Source organism: Culex pipiens, chromosome 3, assembly GCF_016801865.2.
Source record: "Culex pipiens pallens isolate TS chromosome 3, TS_CPP_V2, whole genome shotgun sequence".
In the NCBI taxonomy this organism is placed as follows: Eukaryota; Metazoa; Arthropoda; class Insecta; order Diptera; family Culicidae; genus Culex; species Culex pipiens.
Window position 1 is genome coordinate 125,808,944 of NC_068939.1, and position 14,561 is coordinate 125,823,504.

At 36.1% G+C, this 14,561-nt stretch overlaps 1 protein-coding gene across 1 annotated transcript in view; it reads right to left on the reverse strand.

The window, feature by feature from the left end:
• Positions 1-2,770: 2,770 nt before the first annotated feature.
• LOC120414371 (lipase member H-like) overlaps positions 2,771-14,561 on the reverse strand; it is a 15,962-nt gene continuing 4,171 nt past the window's right edge. The window contains exon 2 of the mRNA XM_052709964.1: positions 2,771-2,802. Within this exon, the coding sequence (XP_052565924.1) occupies positions 2,771-2,802 (32 nt within the window). The remainder of the gene's footprint in view (positions 2,803-14,561) is intronic.

Genomic DNA, 14,561 nt, shown 5'->3' on the forward strand with positions numbered 1-14,561 from the left:
AAATTCAAAAAATTCAGAAAATTCAGAAAATTCAGAAAATTCAGAAAATTCAGAAAATTCAGAAAATTCAAAAAATTCAGAAAATTCAGAAAATTCAGAAAATTCAAAAAAATCAGAAAATTCAGAAAATTCAGAAAATTCAAAAAATTCAGAAAATTCAGAAAATTCAGAAAATTCAGAAAATTCAGAAAATTCAGAAAATTCAGAAAATTCAGAAAATTCAGAAAATTAAGAAAATTCAGAAAATTTAGAAAATTTAGAAAATTTAGAAAATTCAGAAAATTCAAAAAATTCAGAAAATTCACAAAATTCAGAAAATTCAGAAAATTCAGAAAATTCAGAAAATTTAGAAAATTTAGAAAATTTAGAAAATTCAGAAAATTCAGTAGAACCAGAAAATTCAGAAAATCAGAAAATTCTGAAAATTCAGAAAATTTGGAAAATTTATTTGTAAATGCGGCCCCGATACTCTTCATGGGTCATGGGAAAACTTTCACATAGATATTCATATTGACAATTTACCCGACCGACCTTAAACAAATTGCATGACTTTGATACCGAGCACCATATTTGCACAATATGCACAAATCGCGGCCTAGAACAAAAACAACCCATCCTCACCCAAATTCATCGCGCCGTAACCGTGAACTTTTAGTGCCGCCACACAACTATCAATAGCGGAGCCAGTTATTGGTTTGTATCACACCAGCCTTCACCGCCGTCGTAATTCCGCCCATGATGATCATCGAGTGAACACTTTACTGTGCAAGTTTAAAGGAGTGCGCACATCTTTGCATAATTTAAGCTCTCTTCTAAGATCAAAGCTCTCTGGGCTGGAGAACTCTGTGAGGGCGCAGGCACAGCGCAATAACACACATTTGAACGATGCTCCGGTGTGGTTTGACCGAGGTAAAGGACCACAATGACCCGAAATTGGCACTTTTGGTGCGCTACTGTTTTGCCGGGGAGTTCGAGTGGGTCGCGCTGCAAATACAGATGACCTTTTTAGTGGGTTAGTGGAGATGAGAACGAAAAAAGGGATTGAACAATGGGTGGAGTACAAACAACAATTGATAAATTTATATCCGTTGCCGTGCCTTCCGAGCTGCAATGCTATGAAAAGGTCTTATAGATTTTTTTTTTCAAACTACATTTTGCGACTCACTAGAGTAAACTTTTCGTCTTTAGTTGTTTGATCTGTTTTTATCTGATTCAGCTCATTTTGGGCAGATTAAAAATTAGAACGTGCTACCACTGAATCTCATTACCCATACCAAAACATCCAATCAACACGATCCACGCTCTAAAATCTCTTCCACTTGCGCGTCAAACTCAATCATCACTGTCCGTATTTTTGATTCCCATTCACGTTGGCAGCTACTTCCGGTCAGTGGCTCCGATCGATCGTTGGTGGTGGTCTTCACTCCACCAGCTACTGACCTGTTGCCGTGACTATTCAGGACGCCTAATTGCCAGCTTAAAATAATCGACCGCGTAAACGTTCCGGCCCTGACCGGCTGACTCAATTATTGGCGTTGTTTATGCGAACTCTCAGCGCATCGCCTTAAAGGCTTAATTTAAAGGTCAGCTACTAGTGTTCTTTCGGATTTGTCGAAATCTGCCAAATGACTGGGATGAATATCGCGATTGGATATCCTGGCCAATCAACGGGTTTCTGAAAATGCAGTGGTGTTCAAGCTTATGTCCTTTTTTGTAATTAAAATTATTATTTTTTTTGTTAATTTTAAAAGAAATGAAAAAACTTGCAACATTTTTGAATTCAAATGTTTCAAAAAACAAGTTTCCAACTATTTGAAGACCACTGACCCCCCACGCAAAAAGGTGATGTTTAGTGAGCGCGAAAATAATCAATTAAAATTACCATCCACAAGAACGCCAGCCAGCCAGCGGTTTTCGCGAAAACAAAAATGAATGGCTGCCGCCGAATTGGGCAAAATTATGTAATTGCCGCAACAGCAGGTTCGGGGGTTTAGAACTAAACTAGCATGATACGTCCAAAATGAATAGTCAACGGATCCGAGTAGGGGAACAGCATCTAATTCCAGCGTGCCTCTAATGTTGGCAGGTCAGAACTGTGACATTCAATTAAAGCTAATTAAAAGCGTTTTCAACTGAAATCGAGTGATAAATAGCTCAATAAGAAGTGAGCAAGCAAGTTTCTATCAAAAGTTTTGCAAAATTAGTTGTTTAAATAGTGAAAATCATCAAATTGGATGGAGTTAGGAGCGAGTGCTTAACCTGCCAAACATACGAGAATTTCCCCTAGTTCCGATTCGCCTTCACCACGTATTCACTACCTGTCGTGCGCCTACGGAGGCGTTCAAATGCAGCATATCAACGTGTTTTCGTGAAGAACTTGAACTTTCGATTAAATGATTCTCTTTCATGATTGAACGTTGCATGTTTTCATTCAGCATACAACCGACTGCAATCAGCTCGAGGGCATTTTCTGAAATTGGTAATTTCACGACTCATAAGTGAATATGAGCAATTCTCCCTCAAACCCGGAAAGGGATTTCATTTGATTTTTTTTATTTGGCTCAAACTTTGTGGGGGCCTTCCCTAAGACCAAAGAATCCATTTTGTGTCATTGGTTCACCCATACAAGTCTCCATACAATGTTGGCAGCTGCCCATGCAAAAATGGTACGGAAATATTCGAATATCTGTAAATTTTTAAAAATGATGATCATGAGTGATTATTTCTAAAAATATTTTTTAAAGGTTCAGAAAATTTGCTATGACACTGTCTAAGAGGCATTGCAGGTTGGACCTCTGGTTGCTGAGAGAGAAGAAGAGAAAAAGAAACAAGAAAATTGAAGTTTTTTAAGTCTCACCTAAACAAACCACCATTTTCTAATGTCGGTAATATGGTCTGATTTTCATTGTTACAACATGAAACATTCGTGAAATTTTGGGATCTTTTCGAAAACAATATTTTGATTTTTTTTAATCAAGGCTAAGGGATCGATCTTTTATTACGTAACGCAAAAAAATAAATTGTTTTGACCCCCTCCCCCCCACCTCATAACAAATTTCCATACAGATAAAAAAAAACGTATGGAGCGTAACACGGCCTCCCTCCCAACTAACTGCGTTAGAGAATTTGCAGCAAAGCTAAAAGACACATGTCGCCACCTATGAACAAATAGCGTAAACCTATGATTTTTTGATTTTTGTTTTTTACTTCAGATTCAACATTTTTACAAAACTTATGCCGGATTCGGATGAGAAAAATTATTTCCAACAATTTGGTGTATAACTTTTCAATATTTGTTTGATTTTACTATGAGAAAATTGTAAATTTAATAAAAGATAGTAATTTGAACTATTTGGCAAGAAAGTCTGTAAAAAATCAATAAAAATTGTTGAATATACGTTAATACTCTTGTTATCAACTGTACAACTGTTTATTTCATTGATATATATCGGGAAACTCATTTTTTCGTGTTCCAAAACATGTTTTTTAAAGAAAAAGTTTACAAATTTTTGCGCGCTCAAAAATTGATGTTAATTATTTTAAAGCAAAAAAATTTTCTCGTCTTTTGAAACCAGTTTCATTAAGATTGATGCAGGGAATCATGAGAAATAATCGATTTTGTTCTTTAATCGGCAGAAAGGCATACGATTTTAGGCAAGTAACCTCATTTTGGCGCCACCTACATTTGAAACGCAGTCGCGCTGCAAAACCTCATTACGTAATAAAAGAACGCTCCCTAAAATTTTAAAAGGGCCAAACATTCAATATCATGACCTTTTAAAAAGATAGTCTTCATTCCAACTTTTCGAAATATTGTTTAATGATGAGTCAAAAGTTACAGATGTTTGAATATTTCCGTACCTTTTTTGTATGGACATCTGCCAAAATTGTAATGGGTGAATCAATGACACAAAATAGCTCTTTTGGTCATAGGGTTTGAGGCAAATAAAAACATACCGTCAGTGGGGGTGACATTGGGTCTGGGGGGTGAGATTGGGTCAAAGTGATTTTTTACGGATTTTACCATTTCTCAGATTCTTTTCAATGAAACTGAATTCTGTTAAAAGGGTTGTGTAGGGGACATCTTAAGATGACTTCGCTGAAAAAAATTCGTTCCTAGAACATATCCTGTTATTTTGGCAGATGTCTAAAGTTGGGGTACGTTTTTGGCCAAAAATGACCTCTCGAAAAATCATTTTTCTAATATTTTTGTTAGAATTGCTCGAAAACTACCCAAATGTTTGAAAATCTCCACTTCAAACATTGTAGCGTGTCAATACGATTCCCTCGAACAAGAAACGCTGTTGGATGACTTGTTTTTACCTTATCTTTGTATTTCAGCATCATTTTAGTTTCATTTGACCCAATGTCACCCCCTCTAAGGGGTGAGATTGGGTCAATTTTCAAACAATTGGCATTTAAGGTAGTGTTCATCAAAATCGACCATATTTTGGGAAAATGTTAGTAAACTATCTAAGAACAAATCTACGTTAAAAGATTTTCGATGTTATTTAAATTGTTTTTGTTATTAAGAAATTTCGAGAGGTGTTTCGTTTTTTGACCCATAGTCACCCCCACTGACGGTACAAAAAATAAAAATGGTCGAAATTGGCCGATTTCGTAGAGAATTGCTCTTCAGTTTTTAATGTAAAAATAAATTTGCAATCAAAAAGCACTTAACAGATTTTTGGATAAAGTGCATCGTTTCACAGCAAAAAATCCGATGGTTAAATCGCATGCAAAAGCATGCACATCAACTTAGTGGGCAAAAACATGAGTTACGGAAATTGCTTTCCGCATAATTGATCGACGCCACCAACATCGTCAGCACAGCCGACAACAGTAACCCAAACTGCGAACAAAGCTAAACTTCGTTTACCTCGCCGCGATTAAAGCAAGTAGCTCGATTAATGCTCAGTAAGCAAAACCACAGTACCTCATGTGTGAGGCTCTGGGGGACTTTTCGATTACAATAAAATCAGAACGTTTTGGACAGTCAAACTCAACATTGGAGTAATCAATTAAAAGAAACCCACCCTTTCATAATGGACGTTTTATAACTCATGTAATATTGTATGAGAAAACGTGTACATGAAAAACATGTGCATAAGAAAAAAAACTAGGTCTGCTCACCACAAAAACATCATCAATCCGGTGGGATTTATATTCAGATTACCAAGTCCGCGCCTTAACCCTCTCGGCTATCTCGCCGTTATGTAAATGATTGGATCTTCACCGATGTGGCTGTTGTTTCCACATACATCGTATGCAGTTAACACAGTATACGACGTACGGAAAACCTACTGTTACATTGGCATTGATCCGACCATTTCTACAGCGGCAAGATAGCCGAGCGGATTGAGGCGCGGACTTGATAATTTGAATTTGACTCTCGTCGGATTGATGTTATTTTTGGAGTGAGCAGACCTGATTTTTTTTCTTATGTACATCCTTTTTGTGTACACGTTTTCTCTTACAATTTTACATGCTTTTGCTTACAAAGGTGATGTGCATGCTTTTGCATGCGATTTTACACGGATTTTTTTAACTGTTTACATTTTTTTTAAAATAGTGTACATGATTCTCAATTCCTGAAGATAGTTTTTTTTTACAGGTTTAGACAATTGTCAATGAAATTTCCTTAGAAACATTGGAGATTGGACTTCTGGTTGCTGAAATACAGCGAATAAAAAAAGAAACAAGAAAAAAAAATTTGAAGGCTCATCCAAACATTCCCACATTTTCTAATGCCAATAGCAATAACAAAGTAAAAAAAAAACATGGTAATATTACTTTATAAAATGTGTAATTTTACCACTTTTCTGGTGTAATGACACTTTTTCAGTCAAAATTGAGATAAAATTACATCATAACCTTCCAAACTAACACCTTCCAAATCAACACAATTTTAACTATGCAGGTAATTGTAAAAAATAAAATTTTGCGAAATTTTATGGAAAATATCTTACTAATTTTGGAACCAAGACTAACATTTTAAAAGGGCCAAACATTCAATATTAATAATTCTCCGCCAACTCACACAGCAGTTGCCGAAAAATCTATGACGAGGTGACCGGGCGGGATTCGATCCATTTTGCAGCCTGAAATGGAGATGGAAATTTGGTGTCAAAGGGACTTTTATGTAAAATTGGACGACCGATTTGATGGCGTGCTCACAATTTCGAGAAAAACGTATTTTATATCGAAGAAAATACAATTTTTTTTTTCAATAAATCTGATATTTTTCGCTGTTCGACTGTAAAAAAAATGAGACAAATCATTTTATGGGAAATTTAATGTACTTTTCGAATCTGCAAAAACCCACAAGGGTAATTTTTTCACTTAGAACTAAAATTTTCATTTTAAAACTTCGTGTTTTTTGTAACCAGACAGTTACAAAAACTTTGATGAATAAACATAAGGAGTTTGCTTGTAACCATCACGAGTTATTGCGATTTTACGAAAAAAAAGTTTTGTTATTCTTAATTTAAAAGGTGGTTTTGCTTCCACAAGAAAAACAACTTCCAAACATGTCGAACTTCACCTTCCTCCATAGTTTATGCTCTGCAGCATGATTCTACATTTTGTCTATGCTAGCTCGGCGCGTCAAACTAAACGAAGCACATTAGCGCGGCTCCACTGCTCAAAGTGCGAGCGCACGTGCTCTTGAGTGATTTGTTTGTAAACATCGTTGATGCTGGTAGACAACCCCTTCCTCCTTCTGGCAGGTAGTCCTCTGCAATTAATTTCAAAACATCGTGACCGCGAGGTCCGAAGGAAGAACTTTATTGGGGTTTTGATACGAGGTGGTCGGTCGGTTAGTGATACACAAGATTATAACTGAGTTGCTACTAATGGTGGCTTAAAGCTGGCTCGGAACATAATAATTACTACGATATGTGATGGTTAGATAGATTGGCTCTTAAGAAGCTTAAAAACATCTTTTTGAAGATGAGCTAACTAATTGGTCGATTCGTGGAGATCATAATTAAAGGGTTTGAAACGACTTCCACAGAATCATCGGATAACCTCTCCAAGGACAACTCAATTGCTACTCCACCAAATTTGCGTAGGAGTGTCGAAATGTACCACATTCCTAACGCGCCCTTACACCGCGATCTTGTACTTTCCGATTCTACATTTCACGGTCGTCAAAGCGCAAAATCATCGCTTAAAGACGAATAATTACCAACAATGGATACAACTAATTCGTGCCAGACAACCAAACCGTGACAAACGCTTCCTCCAACCTACAATCTGATTCATGCGTACGGCCTGTAGGCATATCCGTAGCAAAAGCCAACAAAACAAATTCTTGACATTGAACCGTGAAATACTCCACGGTTTCGACTCATCCTTGCAGACTCCCTCGTCCAAATACGACGAACTTGTTTGAACAAGATTGGTTTCACCCCACACTGAATGACTAACTGTGGAACGAAGACGCCACGTGGAGGCGGGCCTCGGGTTTTGCATAAAGATCGGCATGAGAGGACGCATTTTTGGACACCCAACAATGCAGACGTGTCTTCGTTTAATTTTGCGCGGTTCGAAGTCTGATCAAACATATCAATTTAAAGGCGACGCTTTCGCCAATCAAGATTTTTCCTACCCCTAAACTGTGATATTTGATTTTTTTCATTCAAAAATCTACTCAAATTCGTTGTAAATCTCGATTTTTCCAGCACTCGTCGTATTCAACCAACTCGGAAAACCTCGTTAGATAAGTGCACACCTCAAGTTAGTGTCAAATAAGGTTTATCAATATATAAAACCTTGACATTATCTCCATTAAAATGCTTCCACAATTTCACATATTTCCCACAACCTTGAAAACTGCCGGTCTTTTCATTGATGACCAATCGCGGCACTGCCACTGCAATCCAAACAAACATTTGAACCCCAAAGTATACTCCGCGGGGAGGCCTCAAAACACGATTACCCACTTTTGCTCCTTAAATTGAACTTTGGCCCTGCCTTTGCGGCACACGCGTGGGCGCTGAAAAAAACGAAATTGCGTAGGAGTATGCGGCGCGCTTGACCGCCTTGAACTTTGCTCCGACCTAGGAATTGATTAGTTAAATATGTATTCACTTTTGGAGGAGCCGCGCGCGTTCGATTGATTTGTGCGAAGAGTTGCGATGTTGCGCCAACAAGATCGTCCCCGAAGATGACCCCTAAGAGATAGAGAGCGATCGCGTGAAGATGCGTCGGTGGTTGATCGAGTGCGATGCACTTCAAGATTGTTGAAGATTGCTGAAGAGTCAGGAAACTTGACGCAAGGAACACTTTTTTGAAGAGACCCTTGGGTTTGGCAAACTGCACTTCATTGTACAAATTTTAAGGACACTAGCAGGTTTATTGGAGTTGTGCCAAGTTGTTTGGAAAATTGTGTTTTAAGCAATATTAAAAAAACGTTCTCAAAAAAACCTCTTAAAAGTCTAAAAACAAACTTTTACATAAATCAATTAAATTTAATTCATAATTTAGATTTAGACGAGCTTTACCACATGCGATTTTATTTAAAATAAAATTCTTAAAACATTTCGAGATGAAAAATCTAATGTTCGATTAAAATAGAAGTAAATCCAAATGCAGTCTAGATGCGATTTTCCGAAGTTCAATTAAACTCACCAACAAAAATTACTGCACATAGGGAAGAGTGAGGAGCAGCGCCGTACCTAGAGTAGGCCACACAAGGTGCATGCACTATTTTTGATAAAACAGTTTTTTCAATAGTATTTAAAAACATAGTTTCATTGAAAATTCTTATTTTGAATTTCGGGGTGACTTTGATATTCATAGTTAATCTTGTAAAAATAAGATTTAATGTGTTCAAACTTTATGTTTACGTCAAATGTACCATCGCTAAGGTGTCCGATACAAAAAAAACGAAGTTGACTTTATAGCTGTCGGCCACCATTGCTAGTACCAACCACTAGTGTCTTCCTTTTAACTACAAGGACTTCGCCGCCCTGGGCTCCTTAGTGTATGAAAGTATGGCACGGAGCGACGGCGCCGAATACCCATATTTACACAAAGAATTTTAGAGTCCCACCGCGGGATTCGAACCGGCGACCTCTGGATTGTGAGTCCAGTGCGCGGTCCGATTGATCCACACGGGCGGGACTAGGTGTCCGATACAGCTTTTGAGAAAAAAAAAAGGTGTCCGATACAGCTTTTGAGAAAAAAATCAATATTTATAAAAAGTTAACTAAATTTATAAGCTTTTTAACAAAATACATATAAATTTTATGGTAAAATTGTTAAAAAGTCAAAATTATGCCAAAATTTAGCTAAAACTAAATTTGTTTATAAAATTATCGAATCATATTACACTCTAAACTGAAATCGAAGCAAGAATCAAAAGTTTTCACATATTATATGACATTTTTTCTACTGAAAATGCCTATAAAATGGGAGATTTATTTTAATTATGTTTCCAAAACACATAATTTCAATTATTTACAAACTTATTTTACCTTCTACTATTGTAAAATTGTCCAAAGAATTCTAAAATGCATTCCATTTTCCGATTTGAAATCATGTTCATTGAGAAAATCATGACACAAATCATATAAAAATAATGCTATTTATCAACATTTTCTTGATTATAGTTAACTTACCAAAGTCACCCCGTTTTACGGTACTTTTCTTTTGAAATTTTGGCATTCTTAAGTTTAAATAATGGCCATTGACATATTTTGAGCACGATTTCCCCTTTTATAAGCAGCTTCGTGCATTGAAATTTGTCTACGCTTTTTCGAAATACTAGAGTTTTGAAATATGAAAACTGCTGTAAATTTCACCAATAAGACCAACATTTTTTTCAAGAAAAAAAAAGTTTTTTAGAGCACACAAACGGGTGTTGAAAAATTGCATTTCAGTTAAAAACAAACAAATGATATTTTGTCAGGTTTGAAAATATTCATATAGCTTTGTACAAAAATAATAATTTTCTAGGATATGGATTATACCTTTACAAATTAAAAATAAATCAAAAAACTACAGACCAAAACAAAATCAATACAAAACATAATCAAAAAAAAATAATTATAAAAATAATTCCCAAGCATCGTATTGGCGAATCAATAAAAATGAATATAAATTTCTCATCTTCATATTGTTTACGAAATATAATGTCAATAAAAATAGTTTCATCAAGAAATTGCGCTGGATTTTGAATGATCTTTACTTGATTTTGACGAAATTTAGTTCTGCAGCTTCGTGTTGAAAAAATGATCCAGTACTTGTTCAGTAACTGGGCTGAGAACGTAGCCCAGTCATCGAATGCTGCTCGCTAACTGGGCTGAACGAAAAATAACGAGGGGACCACCTATGCATAATATTTTCCTGATGAAATATAAGAATAAAAGTTAATGAAATTTATTTACAATGCTTACTTTCATATTTCTTTAATTGTGACTTGAAATTAAATAAAAGCTTGAAAAAAGTTTTTTGTAATTTTTTTGAACATGATTTTTGCATCCATCAACCCCTCGGTTTGTTTTGGTTTTTTGACGTTTGTCTGCTTTTTAACTGTTATCGAGCACCCAGTTGAAAAGCAGCCCAGTTAAACAACGCCCAGTTACCGAACATCTACTGTACTCACTATTTTTCAATTTTGATGGAGGATTTTTTTTCTAATTACACCGAAATGCCAAATCAGCTAAACATTTTACGAATTCGGGAATGTTCTTTGCCTATAAAATCAAATTAATACTAATCAGATCAAATTATGCAAGATAAGAACATATCAAATTAGCTATAGCTATAGCATTTATTTATCACGATTGAGCATTTAATTCTGTGCAATCTGAAAAATTAATTTATGAAAACAAAACCCTGCTATCATTACCGATTTTATGAAATCCGAGAAAATATTCAACCGACTTAATCCCTACATTAAATTTTCAATTCAACCTATCTCATTCTAATTTGAAAAATAAAGAAAAAACTGTGTTTCTGATTTTAACCATCATTTTTAGGTCTCTAATGGCAATTATAAAACTAATTGTAGCAATCATTGGAAATAAACATCAATTTTTCGAAATGCTTGTTAATTTGAGAGGGGCGCCAAATTGATGCTACGCCAAGGGCGCCGTGGACCCAAGGTACGGCTCTGGTGGGGAGACTTGATCCCCGGGACTCTTGATCCCAAGCCTGTTTCTCGTCAGATGTGGGTAAAAAATGTGCTTTGTCCTAGAAAGTAGTGAAATTGACTCAAACTCCATCTGTCCAGTTGTTTTGCAATCATAAGTTTCCAAAATTTCTAAGTAGGGGAAATATACCCTTTCTAATCAAACACCTTCGTCATATGGAGAGTTTGATCCTCGATTAAAGCTCCAAAAATGCAATTTATGCTATAATCTTACCAGCAACAGCACCGTCTCGAGTAAGCACGCAAATTTATGCCATTTACTGGCCAAAAAGATCAAATTTAATGCACTTTTGATCATAATTTATATTTTGCGAGACTATTTCTCATCATTTTGATGGCACACACATCCACTCGCAAGATCAAAGGTTAACTGCTTAACGAAAGTCGCCATCAATACCTTTTCACTTGCGCTAACGTTTTCAAAGCGCTTAAAATATAAAATTGCTTCCAACTACCGGCAACATGTTCTTTTGCACATTAGTTAGTCACTTCAAAAATAATCCCGAAACATGTAAATAATTAGCAAGCACCATCAAAAAAACAAACGCGCTAAGTCTTTTGACGTTTGAATTTTGAATACCCATTCCAATCGAAGGCTGAAGAAAACCGAGCGAAGAGCGAAGGCAAATAAAGAACAAAGGGTGGCCACCAACACCACCAACATGCTGGTGCAGCGCCTGTTGGAGTGAGCAAACTTACGCTATAAATGCTACTTTTCGTGAGTGTTCGCTTAAAATTTCATCAATTTTGGCAGCACTAAGCAGACCCAAAAGAGCGCTGGAAGAAAAAAAGAACTAAGGTGAAAATAGAAAAATGGGCGTGGCCCAATGCACTCGACTGATTAGAATGCATTTCTGAAATATTATTTTTAAATGCTTGTAAAAGGAATAGCATAACTTTTAATAAAAGTGAAAATAAACAAAAATGTTCACAAAAAGCTGCTCTACTCGTTGGTGTACTTGGTTTTAGTGAATTTCAAGGAACAGTCCAGATTATCCAGCATCATTCAAACACGACCGCTTATTAGGCTTAAAATGGGCATATTTCCCCTATTGACGAAAATTTTATTTTTGCGAGAAAAAAAAAAGTTTTTACGGTGATGTACATCGGAATTCCAAAAAAAGTTCAAAATATTTTCAAACGAACCCAAACATGCTAGGGGAAATATACCCTTTCTTATCAAACACCTATCTTCGTCATATCGTCAGCTGTGTGCTATCTTGTGACATAGACCATTTTGGTCGAAAATGAGTTAATGATAACGTTTTGCTATACTTAACAAACACTACAAGATGCTTTAACCCGATTTTGGAAACTCGCTTCCGTTTTCCGGATATCGCAATATACACTTGTGACATAGACCAATTTATCATCAAAATGATCGTGCACACTTGTGACACGTCATACATGTTTTTGGAAAATGTGGAAAAATTTTCTTTTTTTTTCACAAATTTATGTACACACATACTTTCTAAAGGAAATACAACCTTTTGTTTTTGAAAATATACTGATTAAGTCGGTTAAACTATTGATTTAAGCCTATTTTAGTTAGTATGGAAATTCTGCGCACACTTGTGACACGTAGTACAATTTTACTTTCGAAACACACTTGTGACACGTGCTTTTCAGATTTTTGTTTACATTATTTACTGTATCTTTTAACAGGTGTAACCAAATTAGTTGAAACTTGGATCGTTTGTTAAGCGATAGTATATGAACCGATTGCTTCAAAAAGTTTGGCTCTATCATTCATAATTTTGAAATTATTTACCAACAAACTTTAAAAATCTATTTTCTCGAAAAGTACTAAATGGTCGTTGTCACAAGATAGCACACAACTGACGATATGGAGAGTTTGATGCTCGATTAAAGCTCCAAGAATACTTTTTAGGCTATATAAACTTACCAGCAACAGCACCGCCTCGAGTAAGCACGCTAATGTATGCCACTTACTGGCCGAAAAGATCAAATTTAATGCACTTTTGATCATAATTTCTATTTTGCGAGACCAATTGATACTTTTAACACGGGACTCACATTTACTATCAAACCAAACGAGCTCTGTTTAAAGATGGTGTCAAACTAAAAAGTGACCCCATTCGTTTGACAACAATTGGTGTCAAACCACCGAGGTTAGGTTTCAGCGTATGCTTAAATTAAGATACGGCTTTGAGACCCTTCATCAGGTAAATTTTAAAAATCAACTGTCGAAGAAGCGCAGAGACAAAAATGCCCATTAGGGTGTAATATGGTTGTATGGAAAAAAATAAAGTTGTCCAAATTTAGCGAGCACAACCATTTTTCAGTTCCTTTTGGGGTCCTAAACAACTCCCCAAAGTTTGGGAACGATTGGTTCAGTCCTCACTTTGCGCAAAGCGATTCAATTTTCCATATAAATTTGTATGGGAAAAACCATTTTTTTGGATTTTGATATTTATAAAATCCACGTTTCACGCTGTACTAAAACCGGATTCATATTCAGATGCTCTGGAAGGTGCTCTACAACTTTCCCGAAGAGAGTATGGTGCTAACTTGCTCCTATAAAAAGATACAGCTTGTTCAAAACTCGTCTAAAACGTGTTTTTTGCTCGAAAATCACGTTTTAGACGAGTTTTGAGGACGCTGTATCATCTTTCAGGGACAAGCTAGCACCATACTCTCTTCGGGAAAGTTGTAGAGCACATTCCAGAGCATCCGAATATGCATCCGGTTTTAGTACAGCGTGAAACGTGGATTTTATAAATATCAAAATCCAAAAAATGGTTTTTCCCATACAAATTTATATGGAAAATTGAATCGCTTTGCGCAAAGTGAGGACTGAACCAATCGTTCCCAAACTTTGGGGAGTTGTTTAGGACCCCAAAAGGAACTGAAAAATTGCTGTGCTGGAAAATCGATTTTGATATTACACCCTAATGCCCATACGCTGCAACTCCAACAACAAACACGTTACAATCAACTGTGGTAAATCACACCGCAAGATTAAACTCACCACACTTATTGGTGAGTTAGTAGTTTACGCCTGGTTCTTTGCAACAAGCATCACTTCAACATTTTCAACACGTTAATACTCTGTCGGCGTTAAAACGTATGGTCCTCAATGGTATCAACTTATGAAGTCAAAATTGTATGTTTGCATCATGCTTTTCAACTCTGGACTTCAAAAGTTGTACACTCAAAGTAAAAAGTATCCTTTTTTCAAGTTCACCCGTCGTCACCCTTTAAAAGGGTATCGAAAATGTATTGAATTTGACATACCCTTTTAAAAGGGTATCGAAAATGTATTGAATTTGACATACCCTTTTAAAAGGGTGACGCCGGGTGAACTTTAAAAAAGGATAGAAAGTATCCTTTTTGAGGATTGAAAGTACCCTTTTGAGGGATACTTCTGACTTTGAGT